Below are 24,691 nucleotides of genomic sequence, written 5' to 3'. Positions count from 1 at the left end.
GAGGGTTGGAGGAGATAGTCAGTCGTTGATGGAGATAAAGGCCGTTGGTGGGGAGATAAATGAGAATACGAACTCCAAAAGAGGCAATAAATGAGATGAGTATCCTAGAAAATCCGTCTTTAATGCTACGCAACACGTCAGCGCCGCGTTTTCACCCGCCATTCCATGACTGCCACGTGGCATCCCGCCGTGTACCTAGCAAAAGAGGCAATAAATGAGATGAGTATCCTACAAAATCCGCTTTTAATGCTACGCGACACGTCAGCGCCGCGTTTTCACCCGCCATTCCATGAATGCCACGTGGCATCCCGCCGTGTACCTAGCACGTGTACAAGCTATAAAGTTTAATCAAAGCCCTTTTTAATGCTATACGACACGTTAGCGCCGCCTAGTCGCCCTGGCAGCCCGCCAGCACGTGTGTTTGCTCTAAAGACTAATCAAAGCCGTTAATCACGCCACCTTTTCGTCCTCTTATCGATTTTGCCTTGTCCGTCCTCCTGCTTGCCTCCAGCTGACTTCCGACTACCGCCACAGTACTGAACCGACTTTCCAACACCTGCACGACAGTCTCCATCCATTCACACGCAAGAAATGTAAGTTTTTGTATAATACTTGATTGTTTTGTAAGTTTCTTGTATATTGCTTGTTTGTTCTGTTTTTTCTTCGACTGTTTGCCCTGTGCCATTGTTTATTCTTCGACTGTTTGCCTTCTGCGGTGGTGACTCGATTCACCTTAAAGCACACGACGGGCCATTAGAATCTCAATAAGCTCCATGTCTTATGGTGGATCGAATCACCAAGGGAGAAGGCAAACGTAAGAGATTCGCGAAAATCGATTCACTATAACGCGAGGAGGATTGTTTTGCTTTGACTGGCCCTTAGAGTCGCGTTATGGTGAATTCACCATAACGCATGACCAAAGGGCAAAGGATTCACGATAATCCACCTCTTATTGGTGTCAATTAAATCACCTCCTACACGACAGTCTCCATCCATTCCCACTCATAGAATGTGATGAAAGTGTATTACTTGATTGTTTTGTGTTTCTTGTATAATACTTGATTGTTTCGTTTTTCCTTCGACTGTTTGCCCCTGCCGTTGTTTTCTCTTCGACTGTTTGCCCTCCGTCATGGTGATTCGATTCAGCGTAAAGCAGACGACGAGTCATTAGAATCTCAATACTGCTCTATGTGTTATGGTGAATCGACTCACCAAACTGCTAGACGGAAAGGTAAGAAATTCGGGAGAACCCTCCTCCCGTTGTAGTAGATCGATTCACTATAACGCGAGGAGGATTGTTTTGATTTGACTGGCTCTTAGTCTCGCGTTATAGTGAATCAAATCACTTTAACGCAAGATCGAAGCTCAAAGAATGCACGATAATCCGCCTCTTATTGTTGTCAATGAATTCACCATAATGCGAGAAAAATTATTGTGTTTCTGTGGACCTTCATCTCTCGTTATGGTGAATGGATTCACCATAACGCGAGGAAGTGCATATTGCTTTCTTGGCCCCCCTCTCTCGCTTTATGGTGAATTGTTAATCGTGTACTACTGAATAGCAAAGTTTTCTGCTTTTTCTTGCGTTTTCAGATGGCTCGTGTAAGGCATACAGCTAGACCCATTGATAATGCAGCTCCCTCATCTACTGGGAAGAAGATGGGCGTTCTGAAAGCCTCAAGATCAAGAAAATCAAGCAGTCCTTCCCGATTGTCCAAAACGCAGCCAAGACTCAGGCGTTTCGCAGAGCATTCGGCAGCCCTGCGAGAAATCAAAAAGTTTATGAAGCACCCGACAGCTGCTATTCCCAGATTGCCTTTCCAGAGGCTTGCCAGGAGAATTTGTGAGCAGAATGGAATTTTGTTTAGGTGGAAGGCATCGGCCTTGTTTTGCTTGCAAGAGGCCACAGAAGATTGGATGATCGAATTTTTTTTGGATAGTTACGTTCTTGCTGCCCACGCACACAGGGTGACAGTAATGGACAAAGATTTTTTCAGCCTAATAGCCCTTCGTTTCAGATACGATAAGTCACTTAGACCAGTTACGTTTACTGATGAACGAATGTTACAAATTTTGGATGTCCGGCCTGTACAAAAAGTGAGAATTGAAGAGGTGACCGAGGGAGGTCCAGATCATGAGCATCAGACTCGGGCAAATTTAATGACAAGCGCTCAAAGGGAACATCAAGCTGCAATGCTTGCATTGCAAACCAAAAGGGAAAATGTTCGAGCACTCCACGCCATGAATCGGGAGGCGCTGCAATTTTTGTTGCCGGAGTTCTATGTACCCTTTAATATTAGAGGGCATAGATGTTATTTCCCGATTCATGCTGAAGAAATCAACATTTTGTTTGATCCCAAAACTGAAGTCAACGACAAAGTGCTCAGATGTGTTTTAAGGTATACGCTTTTCTCTGTCCTCCCACAATTTTTCATTCTTGGCTCTTAAAGTTGATGCCTCACTCTTGATATGTTTCCTTGTGAAGTTTTGTTATTTCGCTATTGCCCGAGGATGTACAGCAACGAGTGTTCCAGATTGATTCACTGGTCTCAACACTGTTGGTAGTAGAGGCAGTTCCGTACCTCGATGTGCTGAACTGGTTTCGGGAGGTCCAGCTGGACGATGCCCGAGTATTTTTTTTGGCATATCATGAAAAGTGAGTTTCTCTCTCTCTCTCTCTCTCTCTCTCTCTCTCTCTCTCTCTCTCTCTCGCATGATGTTTATAGGAATCACCGTACACGAGTTATGTAGTGCTTCCTTTGGATTGAAACTAATAGAATTCTATTGTGCAGTTCCCATTGGAGTCTTCTACTAGTCGACGTGCAAGAAAATGTCATTTACCTTGCAAATTCGACATCTGGTGTCCATGGAAATGTTTTGCTGTAAGTAAAAATCATTAAGATACATATTATTGTTTGAGTTAGAAGTCCGGATTGATCAGGATAATGATTGGTCTCTGTTTACAGTGGAGTCAGGAAACTAATGGCAGCTTACGAGAGCCTCAGCATGGACATCGACACCCTGGATCGATCGACCATCCGTAGGGTTAGTGTCCCCAAACAAGAAGATGGCTACAGCTGTGGGTGGAGGGTTGCACTTAATGCAATGTTGCTGCTACGAAGCATTTTTCAGCTCCCTTCAGAGGATGTAAGCATTTTCAGCTCCCATACGCATTTTGTGCGCTTGTTTATCTTCTTATATATTGTCATGTTGATCTTATTTATGCCTTGATGAATTGTGATGGCAGTTTCCATCAATGTCTCGCTACGTGGACCTAGACGTCCAAACGTTTAGGGAGGAAACGATTGCGAAATTGATCGAGGTCGCTGAAGTTATGCCTCCAGACGGGCCAGTGGACTTCATCCCGCCCAATCCACGAGGGGGGATAGGCCCGTCCGAGCCTCTTTCATGGGCTCCATACTTAGGAGAAGAGCCCTGGCTGCATCCTGAAGCCGATACCTATGGGTTCCAGCCATAAATAGTTTTTTCCTTCTTCCAACAAATGTACGTTCGTAAATATGCAGCTATACATGTATTGGAGGGAGAACATCAAATGTAAATACACTTATCATTTGAAAATCAGAGGATCAAATTTGCTACTGTGTTCCTTCACTGCTTGCTTTCTTACTTTAAGCCTTTTTTTGTGTACATAAAAATTCAATTGGGGAATTCTTGCCTTCATTACATTGTTTTAAACAATAAAGCATTACAAAAGCAATGTTCTGAATAGATAAGTTTATTGCATATGGAAAATACATTGTCACCGTATACATGGTCACATCATATATCTTCTAGTGCCTCCAATTCATGTGGGGCTGCAACATCTTTACAAATGATCTGATGCTCTCTTCTTTTACTGTGCTTCCGACCATCGAGCTTGAAGCAAAATTGATCTGGAGGATTCTGAATAGCTACTTCTAATTCCTTCCTAACATATTCAAGAGTCCAATTCTCTTCCACTTCCAATGTCAAAGATGGGTGACCCTGTCGAATCATAACTATATCTATCAAGCAAGAGTGGCTGCCATCTCTTGTATCTTGGTCCATGCTTTCCCAGTTGTTGTTGATCCATCGCCACCTTCTATAAGTAAATGACATGCACAGATGTTGCCTGGCAATATAGTATCTGATTCCAAAATATCATTAGGATAATTTTCGGAGAATAATCAAATAAGCGTTGTAACTGTTTCACAAAAATACATTTTAATGTTTTAACACTCACCGAAATGCAATGTCGGAGGTGTTCAATCGACATTCGATCAAATCATCTCCCTTTGATGATTTCACTCTCCAACCTTTGTCAAACAAATGATCAAGCCAGACTTCATCTACATCTTTGCACACAAAAGTTGTTCTAGTTTTTCTCAATTGTTTACAATCAGAAAATAAATGAACAAAGCATGCAATTGGAACAAACAAACTTAAGTGCACATTTCTTGCACCAATGCTAGGCTTCATAGCACATTTAATATCATTAAACATTTTGGTCCTGTATGACTCTATCACTTCTGTGTCAAGCAATGGCCACTCCGGACTATCAAGTGCGGGCAACGGAATACGTTCCAACTTTCCATGTCGACTCGATTGAGTGGGCAAGGTATAAAATGAGTCATAGAAATATGTTCTACTTCTTGCGAGATCACTTGGTGCACGACCTTCATATTGAAGTTCCCCCACCTCACCATGTACGACATTCAAGAACCCCGTCAAGCATTGTGCAGGCTCCCACTCCTGAAGGTTGGATGGGTACAAATCTGTGCAAGGCAGAAAAATGTATATCAATCACCTTATTTGCAACGTTGAAATACAAAACACAAGCACTTACAATGTGGTCTGTGTCTTGGAAGTCCTTCCAATGGTCCCACGTTAATCTCTTTTTGCATGAATACATGCTGGATCAACACTTCTTTGACAGTTTTCCCTCCTGGTGCCATCTTAAAGTCAAGGATCCTTCCTTTCCAATGTTTGGCCAAGTCTTCAGATGCCTTTCCCTTCACTCGGTAGTGGCCTTGTTTTCCTGGCTGCATAGTGACCCAAGAGTACTTCCTGTATACTTGGGGAATCCATTCTTCGTTCTCGTCTTTTATGTTATACAACACAACAGATGAGATACTGCTCCTTGCTCGTTTCAGTCCACTTTCGGGTGCCATGATAGAATAACAGACGTATGAGAAAGAAGAAGTAGCAGAAAGTGGATGACTGGGCTAACCGCTTTTGTGGATCAAGGAGGGAGGATGAAATGAGGGACGGTGTGTTCTTTTTGGGCGCCAAAGATGTTTCAAGATTCAAAAGTGGAACCAAGTTGAGGGAATAACCGGGAGAATGTGTATCTATCTATTCCAAGCATTCAAGCTTCATTAGTTCTAGGGGTGGTGGAAAGAATTTTTTAGTGCTCCACGTCTAACACAGGAATGTGGAAAACATTCTTTTATTGTGTTAGTTTCTGACAAAAAAACGGTTTTAAATATTTTAAGTTAAGGTGATGGTTTTTTTTAATATTTCATGAAGATAAGAGTTTCTCCACGTTTTGGGTGGGTTTGTACAGAGGTCCCACCACCGGTGAATCTCGTTTGTAGATTACATGTCACTCAATCTATGTGTCTATTATTATATTATTGTTGAAACAGCCCTCTTTTGAGTCCAGAATTTTCCTAATGCTTTGTCTTGACCCCCAGCATTCATGGCAATAATAGACAGTGCCTCATCCTCGCGAAACCCGAGTGTCTTGGCAATGTCATCCAGAAATAAAAATTCTTTCCCATCAATAATGATTGGATGCAAAGACATGACAACAAGGTCTGGGACCTCCTCAAGTACTTCATCGCCCTCTAGAAGTAGGTCCGGAACCTCCTCGGGGACATTCTCTTGTAGAGCCACCAATGCCATTGAGGCCTCCCATTGTTCTGTAACATTCTCTTCCTTAGCATGGGCTCTTGGACATGCTCCATTAGCTTTGCTTTTCCCTTTTCTTTTTCCTTGCCACACCCTCTTGTAACAGAAGGACCAAAACCATGTCCCAGCTCATGAAAGAAGTGCCGATGTTGCCCATTTGTAGATCCAAGAGCAAGTCTTCCTCCTCATTCCTGTAGTCCTTTTCTGTGAGGGATTTAAAAAACCTTGATAGGCGGAATCTAAAATTCTTGTCTTCCCTGAATATGTACTTGATGAGGTCAACTGGAACCCATAGGCCCTCATCACCCTCAAACATGATGGAGTACGTGCTCATGTGTTGATCCATATACTCAATGACATCTGTAAAAGCATCTGCGTGTAGATGCATTGTTGCACGCACATCAATTGCTCCCTCAAACATAGGGACGATCTCGTCAACCCTATGAAGTAGCTCAAGCTTTCCTAGCTGTGCAATAAGTGCGTTAAGTAGAGGTGCCATGACTATGAGTGATTGCAAGAAAGAGAGAGTGTGTGATACAGAAAGGTGTGCGAAATTGAGAGCAAGTGTTAAGAGAGAATGGTAATTGTCAATTGATGAAAATGAGTAAAGTATCGTTTATAAATGGGCGACCTTGTTATAAAATTTTTAAAAACTTTTAAAATTTTTAAGTACAAATTTTTTAAAAAAAATGGTATGCGAAAGCAAGAACGTATCCTTCCATCACAAGGTCATTTCTAATTTACTAGTGGCTCAAGCCACAGATGCTTGTGTGACCAACCTTACACTATCACAAAAAAATAAAACTTGAACAAGACAATTGAAAAACCTTAATAAGACAGTGAGGCAAAAAAATTGAAATTGTATTTACTTCAATCCAAGATTACATATCCAGTGGTTGTTTGATAGCTACATAGCCACTACACAACAGCCAGGGAAAGTAATTTCTCTACAAAGAAAAGATCGTTCCTTCCTATTGCGCACTACTCTTCCATTGATTATCAAAGCAAAATCACCACTCAGTGAGAATCGGAGGACTAAGTAGTCACGTAAGTTGGCAAGGGACCAGTCATCATTCACAGCAACATCTTCTACATCCCCACCTTGCATGGATATATGTAGCACACCCTGTTCTGTAGAGGTTGTGTCGGAGTCTAACGCCTCACATTCTCCATTTGCAAGCTTCCATCGCCTGTAAGGAAACGCAATGGACAACTGTTGCTTGGCAATATGGTAGCACATCACAACCTTCTCAACTATTACTCCGCATTTGATGGTGTCTCCATTGTGTTGAACAACTTTTTTATCCTATGCAGGTGATAAGAAACAAGTGAGAGCTCTCTCCCCCTTTGCAATCCATAAAGTTGGGGTGCGATGTGTGTCACTTGTACAGAACAGATGTACACAAAGAGGTGTAGAGGTATGAAGCAGGTTATGGTTGCTTTGTGAGATCCATATGTGCACTTCATAGCATTTTGCACCTTGCTTTCGATCTGCAAACAAGCCATGGCCACTGAAGCATTGTCTGGAATTGGCCATTCAATACATGTGAGATTTGGTGTAGGTTCTGGAACTAATTTTCCAGTACCATTTGCTATCGTGGGAACCACATATGTATCCTCATAGAAGAAGATGTTTCGTGCAAGAAGTTGTGCAGCTGGACACCCTCCAAAGATTAAACTACCAAGCTCCACATGGTATGCTTCAAAGGTTCCTGAAATTGCCTCCATAGGCTCCCACTCACTATAGTTTGAGGGAAAAATATCTACGCAGAGGAATCCAAGAATAATCAAAGCAGTGCTGAGTATACCATTATTAGCACACAATTGATTTAAAAACAAGAATATAAAGTGGTGAAATGACTTACAATTTGTAGGAAATCGTTAACGTTGGTCATGGTCTGCTAGTGTCAGCTCTGTTGCCTTGTAAACATGTTGGACCTTGGCTAGCTTTTTTCCATCACGATCTTGTTTGAGCTCCAATATCCGCCCTTTCCAATGGTGACTTTGTATATCAACGTATCGCTTTGACACCTCGTGGGTTCCTCTTGTACTAGGCTGCATCGTAATCCAATTCCACTTCTCGTACTGTTTGATGTTCCAGTGCCCATCCTCATCTTGACCACTGCTACAAGAGAGAGATTGAATATTGATCGGAGAGCTTTAGAAGAAGACATCAGATATATATATTAGGGAGATTATAAACCTTGATGGCAAAGGAAAATAGAATGGTGAGGAAAAAACTTAGACTAGGGAGACGTACATAAGAGAAGGAGTTGTAGAGCAAGTTCAAGGGCTTGGCTGTTCTATTACTGCACTTTGAAAGAGGATATTAGAGGGGGTGAGAGGAGACACTGAGTAAGATTATGAAAGCCAAAGTATTTGTAACTCAAGCTTCCATAGCTTGGCTCTGTTGTTACACTCTGTAAAAGGAGGTTGGACAAGGTAGAAGGATGAAGTAAGGAAGTGTAAGTGAGGATCAAACTTCCATAGCTTTTGAGAGGAGGTTGCAGATCAAGCTTCCATAGCTTGGCTCTGCTGTTACACTCTGTAAAAAGAGGTTGGACAAGGTAGAAGGATGAAGTAAGGAAATCTAAGTGAGGATCAAACTTCCATAGCTTCTGAGAGGAGGTTGCAGATCAAGCTTCCATAGCTATAGATCTAGGTTTGTGAGTGAAGAGAGAGGTAGATCAAGAGGTAGATAGCTAAAAGAAGTAGTCTAGAGAGTGAAAAACGCCTTGCTATGAGAAAGGGGGAAGAGAGAGCGTTTTGGAGGGAAGATGGGAGAGAGGGATAGTGGAAAGTGAAGGGGAATGTGCATTGAATGCAAGATAATGATGGGAGCTCATTTTTGGGCCTCTATCACTTTAGAGACCTTACTTAATGATGGCTGCAGCTATCCTTTTCTATAAAAAATAGAGGAAAAATTCATATATGTATAAATTTTTTGAGTTTTAGGTGATTTTAAAAATTAAAAAAGAGCCTATTTAGCCTATTATTCTAAGTTTGACCACTACCTTCTAGGCTCTTACAAACCATTGGTTTCAGTCCACATGTAATCTCCCTATTTGTCTATTTCTTAATCACCTCCATTAGGCAATGGCAAATAAAAGGGCCCAAAAAGACTCCATTGAGTTCCTAATGAATTCTTAGGAGACACACAACCCTTGGCATCTTCCAAAGTTTGGGTGTAGCCTTGGGAGTCAGCTTCTCTCTATCGTATAGGCCAAGCACTATCCCCAACCACTCTCGGCTAGACAGGTTTTATGTCGTTGAGTGGGCTTGTAGCCATGGGCATGGTTGGGATTCTGGTAGGCAATACATTTTCAGATCGTGCCCAAGTTATTCTGTCCCTATGTAAGATTCCTCCCCAGCCTTCGAGGCATACAGGAGTAAGAATCTCCCTTTTTGATCTTAAAATTATTCCCTCTCAAAAATAAAAGAAAGATTCTGTTTAAAAAAAAGGAAGACCCTTTCCCTAGAATACTTCTCAGGAGTCACGCTATTTTAAGGATTCAGAACAATGAGTTCAGAAGTGAAAATCGGTGTTTTGGATACCAAGGTTTTGGTCTTCGTTCGAGTACGGCACAAAAGAAGTTCTTTATCTATTGGGGAGTTTAAGAAGTTATCCCCCAGATATTGTGAGCCTTATCTGACTTCAAAGAAAGTAAGTGACTTAGCTTACGAGCTTCTTTTATCTCCTCATCTCAAAGTTCTTAATGCCTTCTATAGAAAATTGTGCCAAACCCAAATCATGGAAAGACGGTAAAACTTCAGTGGCAAGCTACCGTTGGCTTCTAAGTTACGCTAGCTCCTTCCTTTATATAAGTCGTAACTTTTACTTGTCGCTCACAGTAATCTTACTCCCATCGATCTCCTTTCTTCCTAATCTCCTTCATGGCTTGGCAACAAGAATTAGTTTTATCCATAATGATTCCTCACCTTCAAGACGCAAGTGAGTCTGTGAAGAAGGATTTTATAGAACAGTATGAGCGCTCACTTTTCCCTCACTTGGGAACTTCTGTAGTGCAGACCAAATGGCGGACCTATCAAGACATAACTAGGGTAACACCCTGGGGTCAGCAGCACTTCCGTAACAATGTCCGCCTGGCCATGGTTATTGAAGCTTTGGGTTTGGGTCCCCGATACTACTGCGTCATGAGATCAAGACATCCTGGGTTTTCTGAGCGGGTCTTCTTACTGGCGTGTTTTTGTCCTCATGAGAAGATATGCCTTTACCCCGTTTTTGGCTTGCCTCTCAGAGGTCCTTTTGTTAGAACACCTCATACCACTGAGATAGGCGCAGCAATAACCCACAGAATCATTCCCATAGATGAGTTACCTTATACTTGTGCAGCTTGTGAGGACTGCTTTTGTGACCATATGATGGACGGGCTTATGGAAGTGTAAAGAGTTCCTCTATCCTTACTGTATAAGTTCCGAGAATGAATAAAGTTTAAATCTTGTTCGTATTTTGAATCTTGCTCTCTTTAAGACTTATCTTGGTGGTTAATCTTAATGTAAGATTCCTTCCCCAAACCCTTTTTGATGTCTAGTATCTTCTTCTATAATCAATCCCTCTTCAGAAATATAAAAGACTTGTTTCTAACTGTTTTAACCTAGAGAGAGAAAATATTCTAGAGAGAGAATATTCAGATTTTTAATATTTTTGGATAGAAAATTATCTCAGCTTATTAAAATAAGTTTCCCTGAAACAGAAATTCAAAAAGAACTTTCCAATGTGCAATTGGAATTAATTGGAAATGTGTATAAAAGACCTTAGTCTAAGGGTCTAGATTTTCAGAAATTTTTGGATTATGGTCCAATTAAGGTTCCTATGGACCAATAGCATCAATCCATGTGTAGGGAGGAGATAAATCCAATTTGAAAAAGAAGATACCCAAAAATGAGTAAATACTCACATAAGATGAAGAGTTGAAAATGTACAAGGTTTATTAGTAAAAAATTATGAGCAATATTAAAAGTATGACATATGTAAGGAAGGGGAGTTCTTTAAAGGAGGTGCATATTTCACATAAGATGAAGAGTTGAAAATGTACAAGGTTTATTAGTAAAAAATTATGAGCAATATTAAAAGTATGACATATGTAAGGAAGAGGAGTTCTTTAAAGGAGGTGCATATTTCACATAAGATGAAGAGTTGAAAATGTACAAGGTTTATTAGTAAAAAAATTATGAGCAATATTAAAAGTATGACATATGTAAGGAAGGGGAGTTCTTTAAAGGAGGTGCATATTTCACATAAGATGAAGAGTTGAAAATGTACAAGGTTTATTAGTAAAAAAACTATGAGCAATATTAAAAATATGACATATGTAAGGAAGGGGAGTTCTTTAAAGGAGGTGCATATTTCACATGCTTGAATGAGTTTTAAACTCATAAAAATTGAGATATTTCATCTCTCCTCTCTCCTCATTCAAGTCTAGTTCCAAAAAATTAGCTTAACTGACCTAAAAATGGTCAAAAATTGACCAAACTGATTTAGAAAATTCTAGAATCAGTTTGTTTGGTTAGGAGCTCAATTTTTCCTATAAATAGAAGCCTTCCCCTTGTTGAAAAATATATAGTGTTTATGCATCGTTACTCTACTCCACCTAAGCCAAGAACTGTGAATTCATTTAATAATTCACTAGTTTTTGGAGCTTCCCTCTTTCTTCAATCCCCATTAGTGGCTCCATCAACATACTTAACCAATTGATTGGTTGGGGGCCTCTACCGTGAACAAAGAATCAAGCAAGTTGTAAGGTAATTAGTGAATATTGATCTTTCTATAATTTCTCAATGTTTCTCTCTTCTCAACCCCTCTCAAGCTTGAGAAGTTTAATTGGTATGGTTTTTTTTAAATGCTATTGAAGTTTGAATAGTAGTGAAGAGTTACATAATTTAATAAATGCTATTGAAGTTAATTTTCATTTATGTTCAAATTCTAATGATTCTTATGTAAATTCTCTCTCTCACTCAAGAAATGGTCATACTCATGACCCATTCTCAATCCAAATCAAGCTTTTCATAAAGCTTTTCCTTAACCCAAGATAAAGCTATGCTTGAGGCCAAATTAATGGCTTTTTCTTATGCTTTTAGTTTATGTATATTGATGATTCAATCCATTATGGATTGAGGATCCAATTAGAGAATCATTTTAATTATTTCCTTAATGATAAGCTTTATCCCTTAGAAAAATTGAGATTTATCAGTCATAGCAGCGGAGCTATGGCAAAATTTTTATAAAAATTATGCATAAAATAATCTCATTCAAAGCATAAAAAGAGGACTTCCTACCATATTCTAGGAATTATCATCCTAGATTAATTGAAAGAATTTCATTACAATCATGGAGAAATTGAATTTTAATATCATGCATAAAGGATAAGTTTTATATCAAAAGTGTTATTTTTACCATTTTTATTTCATGCATAGAAGTATGCATAATGGATAATTTTTTTTATATCAAAAGTGTTATTTTTACCATTTTTATTTCATGCATAGAAGTATGCATAATGGATAAATTTTTATATCAAAAGTGTTATTTTTACCATTTTTATTTCATGCATAGAAGTATGCATAAAGGAAAATTTTTATATCAAAAGTGTTACTTTTAGCATAATTGAATTTCATGCATAGAGGTATGTATAAGAGATGAATATTTTATTATAAAAGTGTTACTTTTAGCATAGTTGAATTTCATGCATAGAAGTATGCATAAAAGATATTCTTTTTATACTAAAAGTGTGATTTTCATTATAAATGGATTTTATGCATAACTTAGATGCATAAGAGAAATTCTTTTATTCTAAAAGTGTAATTCCTACCAAATTGAATTTAGGCATAAGAAGATGCATAAAAGATTGATTTTAATTTCGAAAGTGTTAGTCTCCTTAAATGGAATTTATGTATAAATAAATGTGTAGAGAAATCTTATATCAAATAAAAGAATTCTCTTTTTTTTTTAAAAAGATATGAAATGTGATAAGATGTGATAAGAGGTGTATGAGATGTGATAAGAATTGATAAGATGCATATGGAAAGTGATAGGATGTGATAAGAGGTGTGATAAGAGGTGATAAGATGCTTATGAAATAAGTTAGGATGTGATAAGATGAATTAAGATGTGTATGGGGGGATGAGGTAAGAAGTGTATGTGATAGGATAAGATGTATATGGGTTGTGATAGGGCGAGAATGGATGTGATGTAAAAGATTAGATGTGAAGGTATATGGGGTTATATAAATGGAAATGTGAAAATGGATGTATGTATGTGGATGTGTGGATGTGGAGATGGGAGTGTGGATGTATGAACGTGAAAATGGATATATACATGAAGATGTATATGCATAGATGTGAATGTGGATGTAGATGTGGATGTATAGATGTGAATGGATGTGGATGTATAGATGTGAATGGGAATGTGGATGTGGATGTATGTGAATGTAGATGTAGATGTATAGATGTGAATGGATGTGGATGTATAGATGTGAATGGGAATGTGGATGTGGATGTATGTGAATGTGGATGTAGATGTGGATGTATAGATGTGAATGTGGAATGTGGATGTGGATGTATGTGAATGTGGATGTAGATGTGGATGTATAGATGTGAATGTGGAATGTGGATGTGGATGTATGTATGTATGTGGATGTAGATGTGGATGTATAGATGTGAATGGGAATGGGGATGTGCATGTATGTGAATGTGAATGTAGATGTGGAAGTATGTGAATGTGAATGTAGATGTGGATGTATAGATGTGAATGTGGAATGTGGATGTATAGATGTGGATGTATGGGAATGTGGATGTGGATGTATGTGAATGTGAATGTAGATGTGGATGTATAGATGTGAATGTGGAATGTGGATGTGGATGTATGTATGTATGTGGATGTAGATGTGAATGTATGGATGTGTATGTATGAATGTGGATATGGGATGTGGATGAATAAATGAGGATGTGAAAATGGAGGTAAGCATGTAGATGTGGATGTATGGATGTGGATGTGGATGTGGATGTGGATGTATGGATGTGGATATGGATGTGTATGTATGAATGTGGATATGGGATGTGGATGTATAAATGAAGATGTGAAAATAGAGATAAGCATGTAGATGTGGATGTATGGATGTGAATGTGGATGTGGATGTGGATGTATGGATGTGGATATGGATGTGAATATATGATATGTGATGTGAAGGAATCTGAAGTGAAGAGATGGAAAATGAGGTGATTGGATGAGTACTCATATAAATGGAATGTGGAATAAGTAATGTGGATTAATGAGGGATAATGTGGAAAAATGAGAGTTAATATAGAAACTGTATTTGTAAACTGTTTGTAAATGCTGTTTGCAAATGGCTGTTTTATGTCAAGAATGCTGGGGAAGCATTTTGACCGTCTTGTGATTAAGGTCGTGGAGACCTAACTGATAAAGTTGCAACTGCTGACGGAGAGTCAATGGAGGACGTCTCGCGTAGCAAGGTCGACCGAGGTCTTGACCAGCCTCGGTTCGATTAAAATGGTGAGCTTCCGGTACGGTGGATGAGGGACCAAGGAAGCGGCCTATGAGTGAAGCGCTAGGTCACCTGCGAAGGATCCTAGAGGGTGCTGACCATACGGTGCTCGGGCTCTGGGTTGCCTAGGATACCCACGCGTGCGTCGAGGAAGATATTGGAACAAGGAGTAAGAGTTGTTTTGTGAAACCGGGCATGGATCTGGTTGACTGACCTTGCTGGTCCTCAACGGATGAGTCCATGGCTCTTTTATATGGATCTGTTGGTTGAGCTTGCTGATCTTCAACGAGAGTCCATCTTGATAAGTGATTATATTGCCGAGTATTATGGGCTAGGAACTATGGAAACGGCCTCTGAGTGGACAGGTGGTGAGCGTTCTAGTTGCCAATGATGCCATAGATACTCTGATGAAGGAATGATGGGAAATTTGAGGATCAACCGGATAAATTGGAAGATTGTGATCAGTGGTACTATGGTTTCATTAAAGGATTGTTTTAAAGTTAGCTGATGATAAGAAAAAGGCAATTTCATATTGGGTGTGTAAGTGGTGTGCCTAATTTTATGTTGCATGAACTTCCGGCTAGGGGGCCTTGGAACTCTCTTCCTTGGTACCCGGGACAAAACTTAACCAAATTCCAAATTGGATCCCATCACTACAGTGGTTGGGCGGTTGGCTAACCCATGGGATCGGATGGGGTTAGGCTGGACTGATGGATCCGTAAACCGAGACTCAATTTCTGTTATTACGATAGATGAAGTAAGTCCCGGATAGTAATTGTTCTATGGATAGGAATCAACGGCTGTGCCTCTTGATGGGGAAAAAAGCGTTGATCCCAATGATCCAAGTGCAAGTTTCTTCCTTGATCCGACCGAGTATCTTTATAGGTGCAGTTGGATCAGCGTGATCAGTAATGATCTTGACTACGTTAGAGTAAAAAATTATCCTGGTGGAATCGCCCGTGCTTTCCGGGTAAGGGAAGTTTTTTCCGGGTTCGGTTTTGGAAAAACCGACGGATTAGTCTCTTGTCCGGATATCCGTGGATGAGGCCCCGAATGTGGGACCCCTGTCCCGTGCGAGAAGTGCTACTTCCGCTGCTAGTACCCGAATCCGTTGCTCGGTGGGAACAGGGGGATCTCACAGTTGGTATCAGAGCATTTGGTTAATAAAGATCAATTGAGAAGACAAATAGGTCAGAAATTTATCAAGAAACACAAAAAGGTTGTAATTGTGTGATATAATTCATACAATTTGATATTCAAATTGAAATTCGTAATTTGGTAATTGGGTCTTCAGATGGAAGTACCGCAATTATATAGAATCCTTGACTTGCTTGAGGCCTAGACATGATGGTATTTACCTTATAATTCCAAGGGCCGTGACTATCCGTATATACCGAGAGTATAACTGCAGCTCTTTACTGACAGTATATACGAGTAAATCTAAGACTTGAAATTATAAGCGTTAATGCTATCCAGATGATGAATTTGAATGTGGTTGATATGATTTTTAATTCTGTTTGGGAACTGATGAATTGATTGGGATTCTGATTGAAAAATGATGATTTTTGAAATTTAGTTGAAATATAATAACTTGAGCAAAACCGCAATGAGGATGAATGGGACGAGTCCCTGTAATGATAAATGATGATAATGATTTCAATAAATCACTATGAGATTAGTGGATTGTGCTGTCAAAGTACTACTGTTAACACTTGACTCGGTATATCAAGTTAAGGGATGACAAATTGAAAACTTGCTTGACTGAAATTCCCGTGGAGGAATGTTCAGAAAGAAAAAAATTTCGATCTGATGGACCATTATCGTGTTAAAGATATGAATGATATGATCTGAAATGACTTTATTTAATGATGAGTTCTATATAAGGGATATTTATCCCTGTATTCTGTTGGGTTGACCAGAATATAAGGAACCCTAGAATAAATTGGATCTTAAGAAAAAGAGTTGTCCTCTACTTGGCGAGATGAGGACATCTCGCACTTTTTTAAGTGGGGTAGAATGTAAGATTCCTCCCCAGCCTTCGAGGCATACAGGAGTAAGAATCTCCCTTTTTGATCTTAAAATTATTCCCTCTCAAAAATAAAAGAAAGATTCTGTTTAAAAAAAAGGAAGACCCTTTCCCTAGAATACTTCTCAGGAGTCACGCTATTTTAAGGATTCAGAACAATGAGTTCAGAAGTGAAAATCGGTGTTTTGGATACCAAGGTTTTGGTCTTCGTTCGAGTACGGCACAAAAGAAGTTCTTTATCTATTGGGGAGTTTAAGAAGTTATCCCCCAGATATTGTGAGCCTTATCTGACTTCAAAGAAAGTAAGTGACTTAGCTTACGAGCTTCTTTTATCTCCTCATCTCAAAGTTCTTAATGCCTTCTATAGAAAATTGTGCCAAACCCAAATCATGGAAAGACGGTAAAACTTCAGTGGCAAGCTACCGTTGGCTTCTAAGTTACGCTAGCTCCTTCCTTTATATAAGTCGTAACTTTTACTTGTCGCTCACAGTAATCTTACTCCCATCGATCTCCTTTCTTCCTAATCTCCTTCATGGCTTGGCAACAAGAATTAGTTTTATCCATAATGATTCCTCACCTTCAAGACGCAAGTGAGTCTGTGAAGAAGGATTTTATAGAACAGTATGAGCGCTCACTTTTCCCTCACTTGGGAACTTCTGTAGTGCAGACCAAATGGCGGACCTATCAAGACATAACTAGGGTAACACCCTGGGGTCAGCAGCACTTCCGTAACAATGTCCGCCTGGCCATGGTTATTGAAGCTTTGGGTTTGGGTCCCCGATACTACTGCGTCATGAGATCAAGACATCCTGGGTTTTCTGAGCGGGTCTTCTTACTGGCGTGTTTTTGTCCTCATGAGAAGATATGCCTTTACCCCGTTTTTGGCTTGCCTCTCAGAGGTCCTTTTGTTAGAACACCTCATACCACTGAGATAGGCGCAGCAATAACCCACAGAATCATTCCCATAGATGAGTTACCTTATACTTGTGCAGCTTGTGAGGACTGCTTTTGTGACCATATGATGGACGGGCTTATGGAAGTGTAAAGAGTTCCTCTATCCTTACTGTATAAGTTCCGAGAATGAATAAAGTTTAAATCTTGTTCGTATTTTGAATCTTGCTCTCTTTAAGACTTATCTTGGTGGTTAATCTTGATTAAAATTTTTCTCTAAGTCTCATATTCGTGAATCTTGCGAAATTATCACAAGGTGCGAGATGAGGACATCTCGCGTTTTTTAAGTGGGGTAGAATGTAAGATTCCTTCCCCAAACCCTTTTTGATGTCTAGTATCTTCTTCTATAATCAATCCCTCTTCAGAAATATAAAAGACTTGTTTCTAACTGTTTTAACCTAGAGAGAGAAAATATTCTAGAGAGAGAATATTCAGATTTTTAATATTTTTGGATAGAAAATTATCTCAGCTTATTAAAATAAGTTTCCCTGAAACAGAAATTCAAAAAGAACTTTCCAATGTGCAATTGGAATTAATTGGAAATGTGTATAAAAGACCTTAGTCTAAGGGTCTAGATTTTCAGAAATTTTTGGATTATAGTCCAATTAAGGTTCCTATGGACCAATAGCATCAATCCATGTGTAGGGAGGAGATAAATCCAATTTGAAAAAGAAGATACCCAAAAATGAGTAAATACTCACATAAGATGAAGAGTTGAAAATGTACAAGGTTTATTAGTAAAAAATTATGAGCAATATTAAAAGTATGACATATGTAAGGAAGGGGAGTTCTTTAAAGGAGGTGCATATTTCACATAAGATGAAGAGTTGAAAATGTACAAGGTTTATTAGTAAAAAATTATGAGCAATATTAAAAGTATGACATATGTAAGGAAGAGGAGTTCTTTAAAGGAGGTGCATATTTCACATAAGATGAAGAGTTGAAAATGTACAAGGTTTATTAGTAAAAAAATTATGAGCAATATTAAAAGTATGACATATGTAAGGAAGGGGAGTTCTTTAAAGGAGGTGCATATTTCACATAAGATGAAGAGTTGAAAATGTACAAGGTTTATTAGTAAAAAAACTATGAGCAATATTAAAAATATGACATATGTAAGGAAGGGGAGTTCTTTAAAGGAGGTGCATATTTCACATGCTTGAATGAGTTTTAAACTCATAAAAATTGAGATATTTCATCTCTCCTCTCTCCTCATTCAAGTCTAGTTCCAAAAAATTAGCTTAACTGACCTAAAAATGGTCAAAAATTGACCAAACTGATTTAGAAAATTCTAGAATCAGTTTGTTTGGTTAGGAGCTCAATTTTTCCTATAAATAGAAGCCTTCCCCTTGTTGAAAAATATATAGTGTTTATGCATCGTTACTCTACTCCACCTAAGCCAAGAACTGTGAATTCATTTAATAATTCACTAGTTTTTGGAGCTTCCCTCTTTCTTCAATCCCCATTAGTGGCTCCATCAACATACTTAACCAATTGATTGGTTGGGGGCCTCTACCGTGAACAAAGAATCAAGCAAGTTGTAAGGTAATTAGTGAATATTGATCTTTCTATAATTTCTCAATGTTTCTCTCTTCTCAACCCCTCTCAAGCTTGAGAAGTTTAATTGGTATGGTTTTTTTTAAATGCTATTGAAGTTTGAATAGTAGTGAAGAGTTACATAATTTAATAAATGCTATTGAAGTTAATTTTCATTTATGTTCAAATTCTAATGATTCTTATGTAAATTCTCTCTCTCACTCAAGAAATGGTCATACTCATGACCCATTCTCAATCCAAATCAAGCTTTTCATAAAGCTTTTCCTTAACCCAAGATAAAGCTATGCTTGAGGCCAAATTAATGGCTTTTTCTTATGCTTTTAGTTTATGTATATTGATGATTCAATCCATTATGGATTGAGGATCCAATTAGAGAATCATTTTAATTATTTCCTTAATGATAAGCTTTATCCCTTAGAAAAATTGAGATTTATCAGTCATAGCAGCGGAGCTATGGCAAAATTTTTATAAAAATTATGCATAAAATAATCTCATTCAAAGCATAAAAAGAGGACTTCCTACCATATTCTAGGAATTATCATCCTAGATTAATTGAAAGAATTTCATTACAATCATGGAGAAATTGAATTTTAATATCATGCATAAAGGATAAGTTTTATATCAAAAGTGTTATTTTTACCATTTTTATTTCATGCATAGAAGTATGCATAATGGATAATTTTTTTTATATCAAAAGTGTTATTTTTACCATTTTTATTTCATGCATAGAAGTATGCATAATGGATAAATTTTTATATCAAAAGTGTTATTTTTACCATTTTTATTTCATGCATAGAAGTATGCATAAAGGAAAATTTTTATATCAAAAGTGTTACTTTTAGCATAATTGAATTTCATGCATAGAGGTATGTATAAGAGATGAATATTTTATTATAAAAGTGTTACTTTTAGCATAGTTGAATTTCATGCATAGAAGTATGCATAAAAGATATTCTTTTTATACTAAAAGTGTGATTTTCATTATAAATGGATTTTATGCATAACTTAGATGCATAAGAGAAATTCTTTTATTCTAAAAGTGTAATTCCTACCAAATTGAATTTAGGCATAAGAAGATGCATAAAAGATTGATTTTAATTTCGAAAGTGTTAGTCTCCTTAAATGGAATTTATGTATAAATAAATGTGTAGAGAAATCTTATATCAAATAAAAGAATTCTCTTTTTTTTTAAAAAAGATATGAAATGTGATAAGATGTGATAAGAGGTGTATGAGATGTGATAAGAATTGATAAGATGCATATGGAAAGTGATAGGATGTGATAAGAGGTGTGATAAGAGGTGATAAGATGCTTATGAAATAAGTTAGGATGTGATAAGATGAATTAAGATGTGTATGGGGGGATGAGGTAAGAAGTGTATGTGATAGGATAAGATGTATATGGGTTGTGATAGGGCGAGAATGGATGTGATGTAAAAGATTAGATGTGAAGGTATATGGGGTTATATAAATGGAAATGTGAAAATGGATGTATGTATGTGGATGTGTGGATGTGGAGATGGGAGTGTGGATGTATGAACGTGAAAATGGATATATACATGAAGATGTATATGCATAGATGTGAATGTGGATGTAGATGTGGATGTATAGATGTGAATGGATGTGGATGTATAGATGTGAATGGGAATGTGGATGTGGATGTATGTGAATGTAGATGTAGATGTATAGATGTGAATGGATGTGGATGTATAGATGTGAATGGGAATGTGGATGTGGATGTATGTGAATGTGGATGTAGATGTGGATGTATAGATGTGAATGTGGAATGTGGATGTGGATGTATGTGAATGTGGATGTAGATGTGGATGTATAGATGTGAATGTGGAATGTGGATGTGGATGTATGTATGTATGTGGATGTAGATGTGGATGTATAGATGTGAATGGGAATGGGGATGTGCATGTATGTGAATGTGAATGTAGATGTGGAAGTATGTGAATGTGAATGTAGATGTGGATGTATAGATGTGAATGTGGAATGTGGATGTATAGATGTGGATGTATGGGAATGTGGATGTGGATGTATGTGAATGTGAATGTAGATGTGGATGTATAGATGTGAATGTGGAATGTGGATGTGGATGTATGTATGTATGTGGATGTAGATGTGAATGTATGGATGTGTATGTATGAATGTGGATATGGGATGTGGATGAATAAATGAGGATGTGAAAATGGAGGTAAGCATGTAGATGTGGATGTATGGATGTGGATGTGGATGTGGATGTGGATGTATGGATGTGGATATGGATGTGTATGTATGAATGTGGATATGGGATGTGGATGTATAAATGAAGATGTGAAAATAGAGATAAGCATGTAGATGTGGATGTATGGATGTGAATGTGGATGTGGATGTGGATGTATGGATGTGGATATGGATGTGAATATATGATATGTGATGTGAAGGAATCTGAAGTGAAGAGATGGAAAATGAGGTGATTGGATGAGTACTCATATAAATGGAATGTGGAATAAGTAATGTGGATTAATGAGGGATAATGTGGAAAAATGAGAGTTAATATAGAAACTGTATTTGTAAACTGTTTGTAAATGCTGTTTGCAAATGGCTGTTTTATGTCAAGAATGCTGGGGAAGCATTTTGACCGTCTTGTGATTAAGGTCGTGGAGACCTAACTGATAAAGTTGCAACTGCTGACGGAGAGTCAATGGAGGACGTCTCGCGTAGCAAGGTCGACCGAGGTCTTGACCAGCCTCGGTTCGATTAAAATGGTGAGCTTCCGGTACGGTGGATGAGGGACCAAGGAAGCGGCCTATGAGTGAAGCGCTAGGTCACCTGCGAAGGATCCTAGAGGGTGCTGACCATACGGTGCTCGGGCTCTGGGTTGCCTAGGATACCCACGCGTGCGTCGAGGAAGATATTGGAACAAGGAGTAAGAGTTGTTTTGTGAAACCGGGCATGGATCTGGTTGACTGACCTTGCTGGTCCTCAACGGATGAGTCCATGGCTCTTTTATATGGATCTGTTGGTTGAGCTTGCTGATCTTCAACGAGAGTCCATCTTGATAAGTGATTATATTGCCGAGTATTATGGGCTAGGAACTATGGAAACGGCCTCTGAGTGGACAGGTGGTGAGCGTTCTAGTTGCCAATGATGCCATAGATACTCTGATGAAGGAATGATGGGAAATTTGAGGATCAACCGGATAAATTGGAAGATTGTGATCAGTGGTACTATGGTTTCATTAAAGGATTGTTTTAAAGTTAGCTGATGATAAGAAAAAGGCAATTTCATATTGGGTGTGTAAGTGGTGTGCCTAATTTTATGTTGCATGAACTTCCGGCTAGGGGGCCTTGGAACTCTCTTCCTTGGTACCCGGGACAAAACTTAACCAAATTCCAAATTGGATCCCATCACTACAGTGGTTGGGCGGTTGGCTAACCCATGGGATCGGATGGGGTTAGGCTGGACTGATGGATCCGTAAACCGAGACTCAATTTCTGTTATTACGATAGATGAAGTAAGTCCCGGATAGTAATTGTTCTATGGATAGGAATCAACGGCTGTGCCTCTTGATGGGGAAAAAAGCGTTGATCCCAATGATCCAAGTGCAAGTTTCTTCCTTGATCCGACCGAGTATCTTTATAGGTGCAGTTGGATCAGCGTGATCAGTAATGATCTTGACTACGTTAGAGTAAAAAATTATCCTGGTGGAATCGCCCGTGCTTTCCGGGTAAGGGAAGTTTTTTCCGGGTTCGGTTTTGGAAAAACCGACGGATTAGTCTCTTGTCCGGATATCCGTGGATGAGGCCCCGAATGTGGGACCCCTGTCCCGTGCGAGAAGTGCTACTTCCGCTGCTAGTACCCGAATCCGTTGCTCGGTGGGAACAGGGGGATCTCACACCCTAGAGGATCCATTGAGGCATGACATGCATGCGAGCTCTAGGATTCCAGAAAACCTCTTTCAAGATTTCGAGATCTGTAGCTAGATCGAGCAGATATTAGTGGGAATGGACTTTTTCTCAAGCGCTAGAGTGTGCACTTTGGATGATGGCCTTGGGGAGATCAATATTTTCTTACACAAGGCAGCCCATAGTAGATTGGAGGGATTCTGAGAGCAGCAAAAGAGTATGAGGAGGGGAAAGCCTCTTTACAACATCTTCAGGAGAGTTCCCTAGACATCCCGTGGATTGAGAGTCAGATCGCTGCCACTGGTCCATTCAGGAGAGGAGGGTGGAGTATAGATGCCATGCCGGGGCTTCATTTTGGACTCAGAGGCTGATGATAGAGTTACTAGAAATTTCTTTGAGATAGCTAGCCCCCATAGGAGGAGAGACGGTATTCACTGGTTGCATGGCTAGGATGAAGCTATTGTTTCTAATCCCCCGCATGAGAGCCTTCGCCACACACAGATTTCTTCCGATCTCTTCTCACTGGTGCCCCATTATCCTCTTTAGGTGATGGATGCCAAGAGAGTCTAGAGGAACATGAGAGAGGTGGTTCCCCCCTCCCTTTGGTCTTCCTTATTGACCCCCCTTTCACTTGAGAGAAGCTGGCGGAGGCAGTGGAGGCATTACCTAGGGTCAAATACGCCGAGGGTAGAAGGGCTTTGTGTTTCTTTCTTTCTTCGCCATTGGGACCTCATGGAAGGTGGCCTTTGTGATGCCTTCAATGAGATTATGCTCACAGGTGCCATGCCATAGAGGCTTACGGAGGGCTTCATTCATTTGATTCCCAAGGAAGGTGGCGATAGATTGGAGATCCGGCAGTGGAGACCCAGCACCCTTCTAGGGATGGCCTATAAAATTTTGGCCAAGGCCATCAGTAGCATGTGACTTCAGCCTTCTCTCCCAGACTTGATCCATGACACTCAGACTAGTTTTGTTTAGGATCGGAGCATTTTGGACAACATATTTTTCTTTTGGGAGGTAACAACTTTGGCCAAGATGCGGTAATAGGACATCATTGTGCTACTCATAGACTTTGAGAAAGCTTATGAGAGGGTGGATTGAAGCTTTTTGGAGGGCATTATGAGTTAGCAGGGTTTCTCCATGGAGTGGATTCATGGAGTTTGAGGACTTTATTCAGCATCGCATAGTCGATTCCGATTCAGGGAGCCCAAAGCGACAGATTCCTTCTTGGTTCGACAGGGTTGTCCTCTGGCACCATGCCTCTTTCTATTTGTCCCAAAGGCCATGAGTAGTTTCCTCTCCACCTAGGAGACAAGAATTCATGGATTGAGCCTCCCCCTCCTCCACACGCAAGAGGAGCTACTGGACTCAAAGTTTGCAGATGACACAACAGCCTGCCTTGCTAGAGATGTTGGGAATCTCTAGAGATTCACGTAGGCCACAGAGATTTTCAGTCGTACATCAAGAGCGCAGATCAACTCACATAAATCATGTAGTTTTTGGGTAAGCTCAACACCCACCCCGACTTGGTGACCAATTGAGTCTTTCCAGTGGATCCCAAGGGGCACTCCAATTTGATACCTCGATTGCCAGGTTGGCATTGATATATCTCCTCAGCAGTAGCTTGCTCTGCTTCTTCTAAGTATTTAGAAGAAGCTTTTATACTAGAGCTTGGTGAGGCTATCCCTAGCAGGTAGAGTGGTGGTGATGAACCAGGTACTTCTTGCCACCATGTGGTACATCACCTCGTGTTGCGCCTTTTCTTGGGCATGTATTGGCCGGGTACAACATGTGATCGAAAACGTCTTGTAGGCTGGAAGTGATGGGAGGCCAGCCAAGGCCAAGGTGGCATGG

The 24,691-nt window shown here is 39.4% G+C and overlaps 1 protein-coding gene across 1 annotated transcript in view; it reads left to right on the top strand.

Moving 5' to 3' along the window:
- Positions 1 to 2,241: 2,241 nt before the first annotated feature.
- LOC147610498 (uncharacterized) overlaps positions 2,242 to 24,691 on the top strand; it is a 54,197-nt gene continuing 31,747 nt past the window's right edge. The window contains exons 1-4 of the mRNA XM_086786581.1: positions 2,242 to 2,399; positions 2,486 to 2,656; positions 2,793 to 2,882; positions 2,967 to 3,147. Coding sequence (XP_086642707.1) covers positions 2,242 to 2,399; positions 2,486 to 2,656; positions 2,793 to 2,882; positions 2,967 to 3,147 — 600 coding nt within the window. The remainder of the gene's footprint in view (positions 2,400 to 2,485; positions 2,657 to 2,792; positions 2,883 to 2,966; positions 3,148 to 24,691) is intronic.

The sequence above is a fragment of the Cibotium barometz genome, chromosome 49 (genome assembly GCF_041138505.1).
Source record: "Cibotium barometz isolate CiBa-2024 chromosome 49, ASM4113850v1, whole genome shotgun sequence".
In the NCBI taxonomy this organism is placed as follows: domain Eukaryota; kingdom Viridiplantae; phylum Streptophyta; class Polypodiopsida; order Cyatheales; family Cibotiaceae; genus Cibotium; species Cibotium barometz.
The sequence above is the reverse complement of the archived record's forward strand: the minus strand, read 5'-3'. Positions and strand labels throughout refer to the sequence as shown.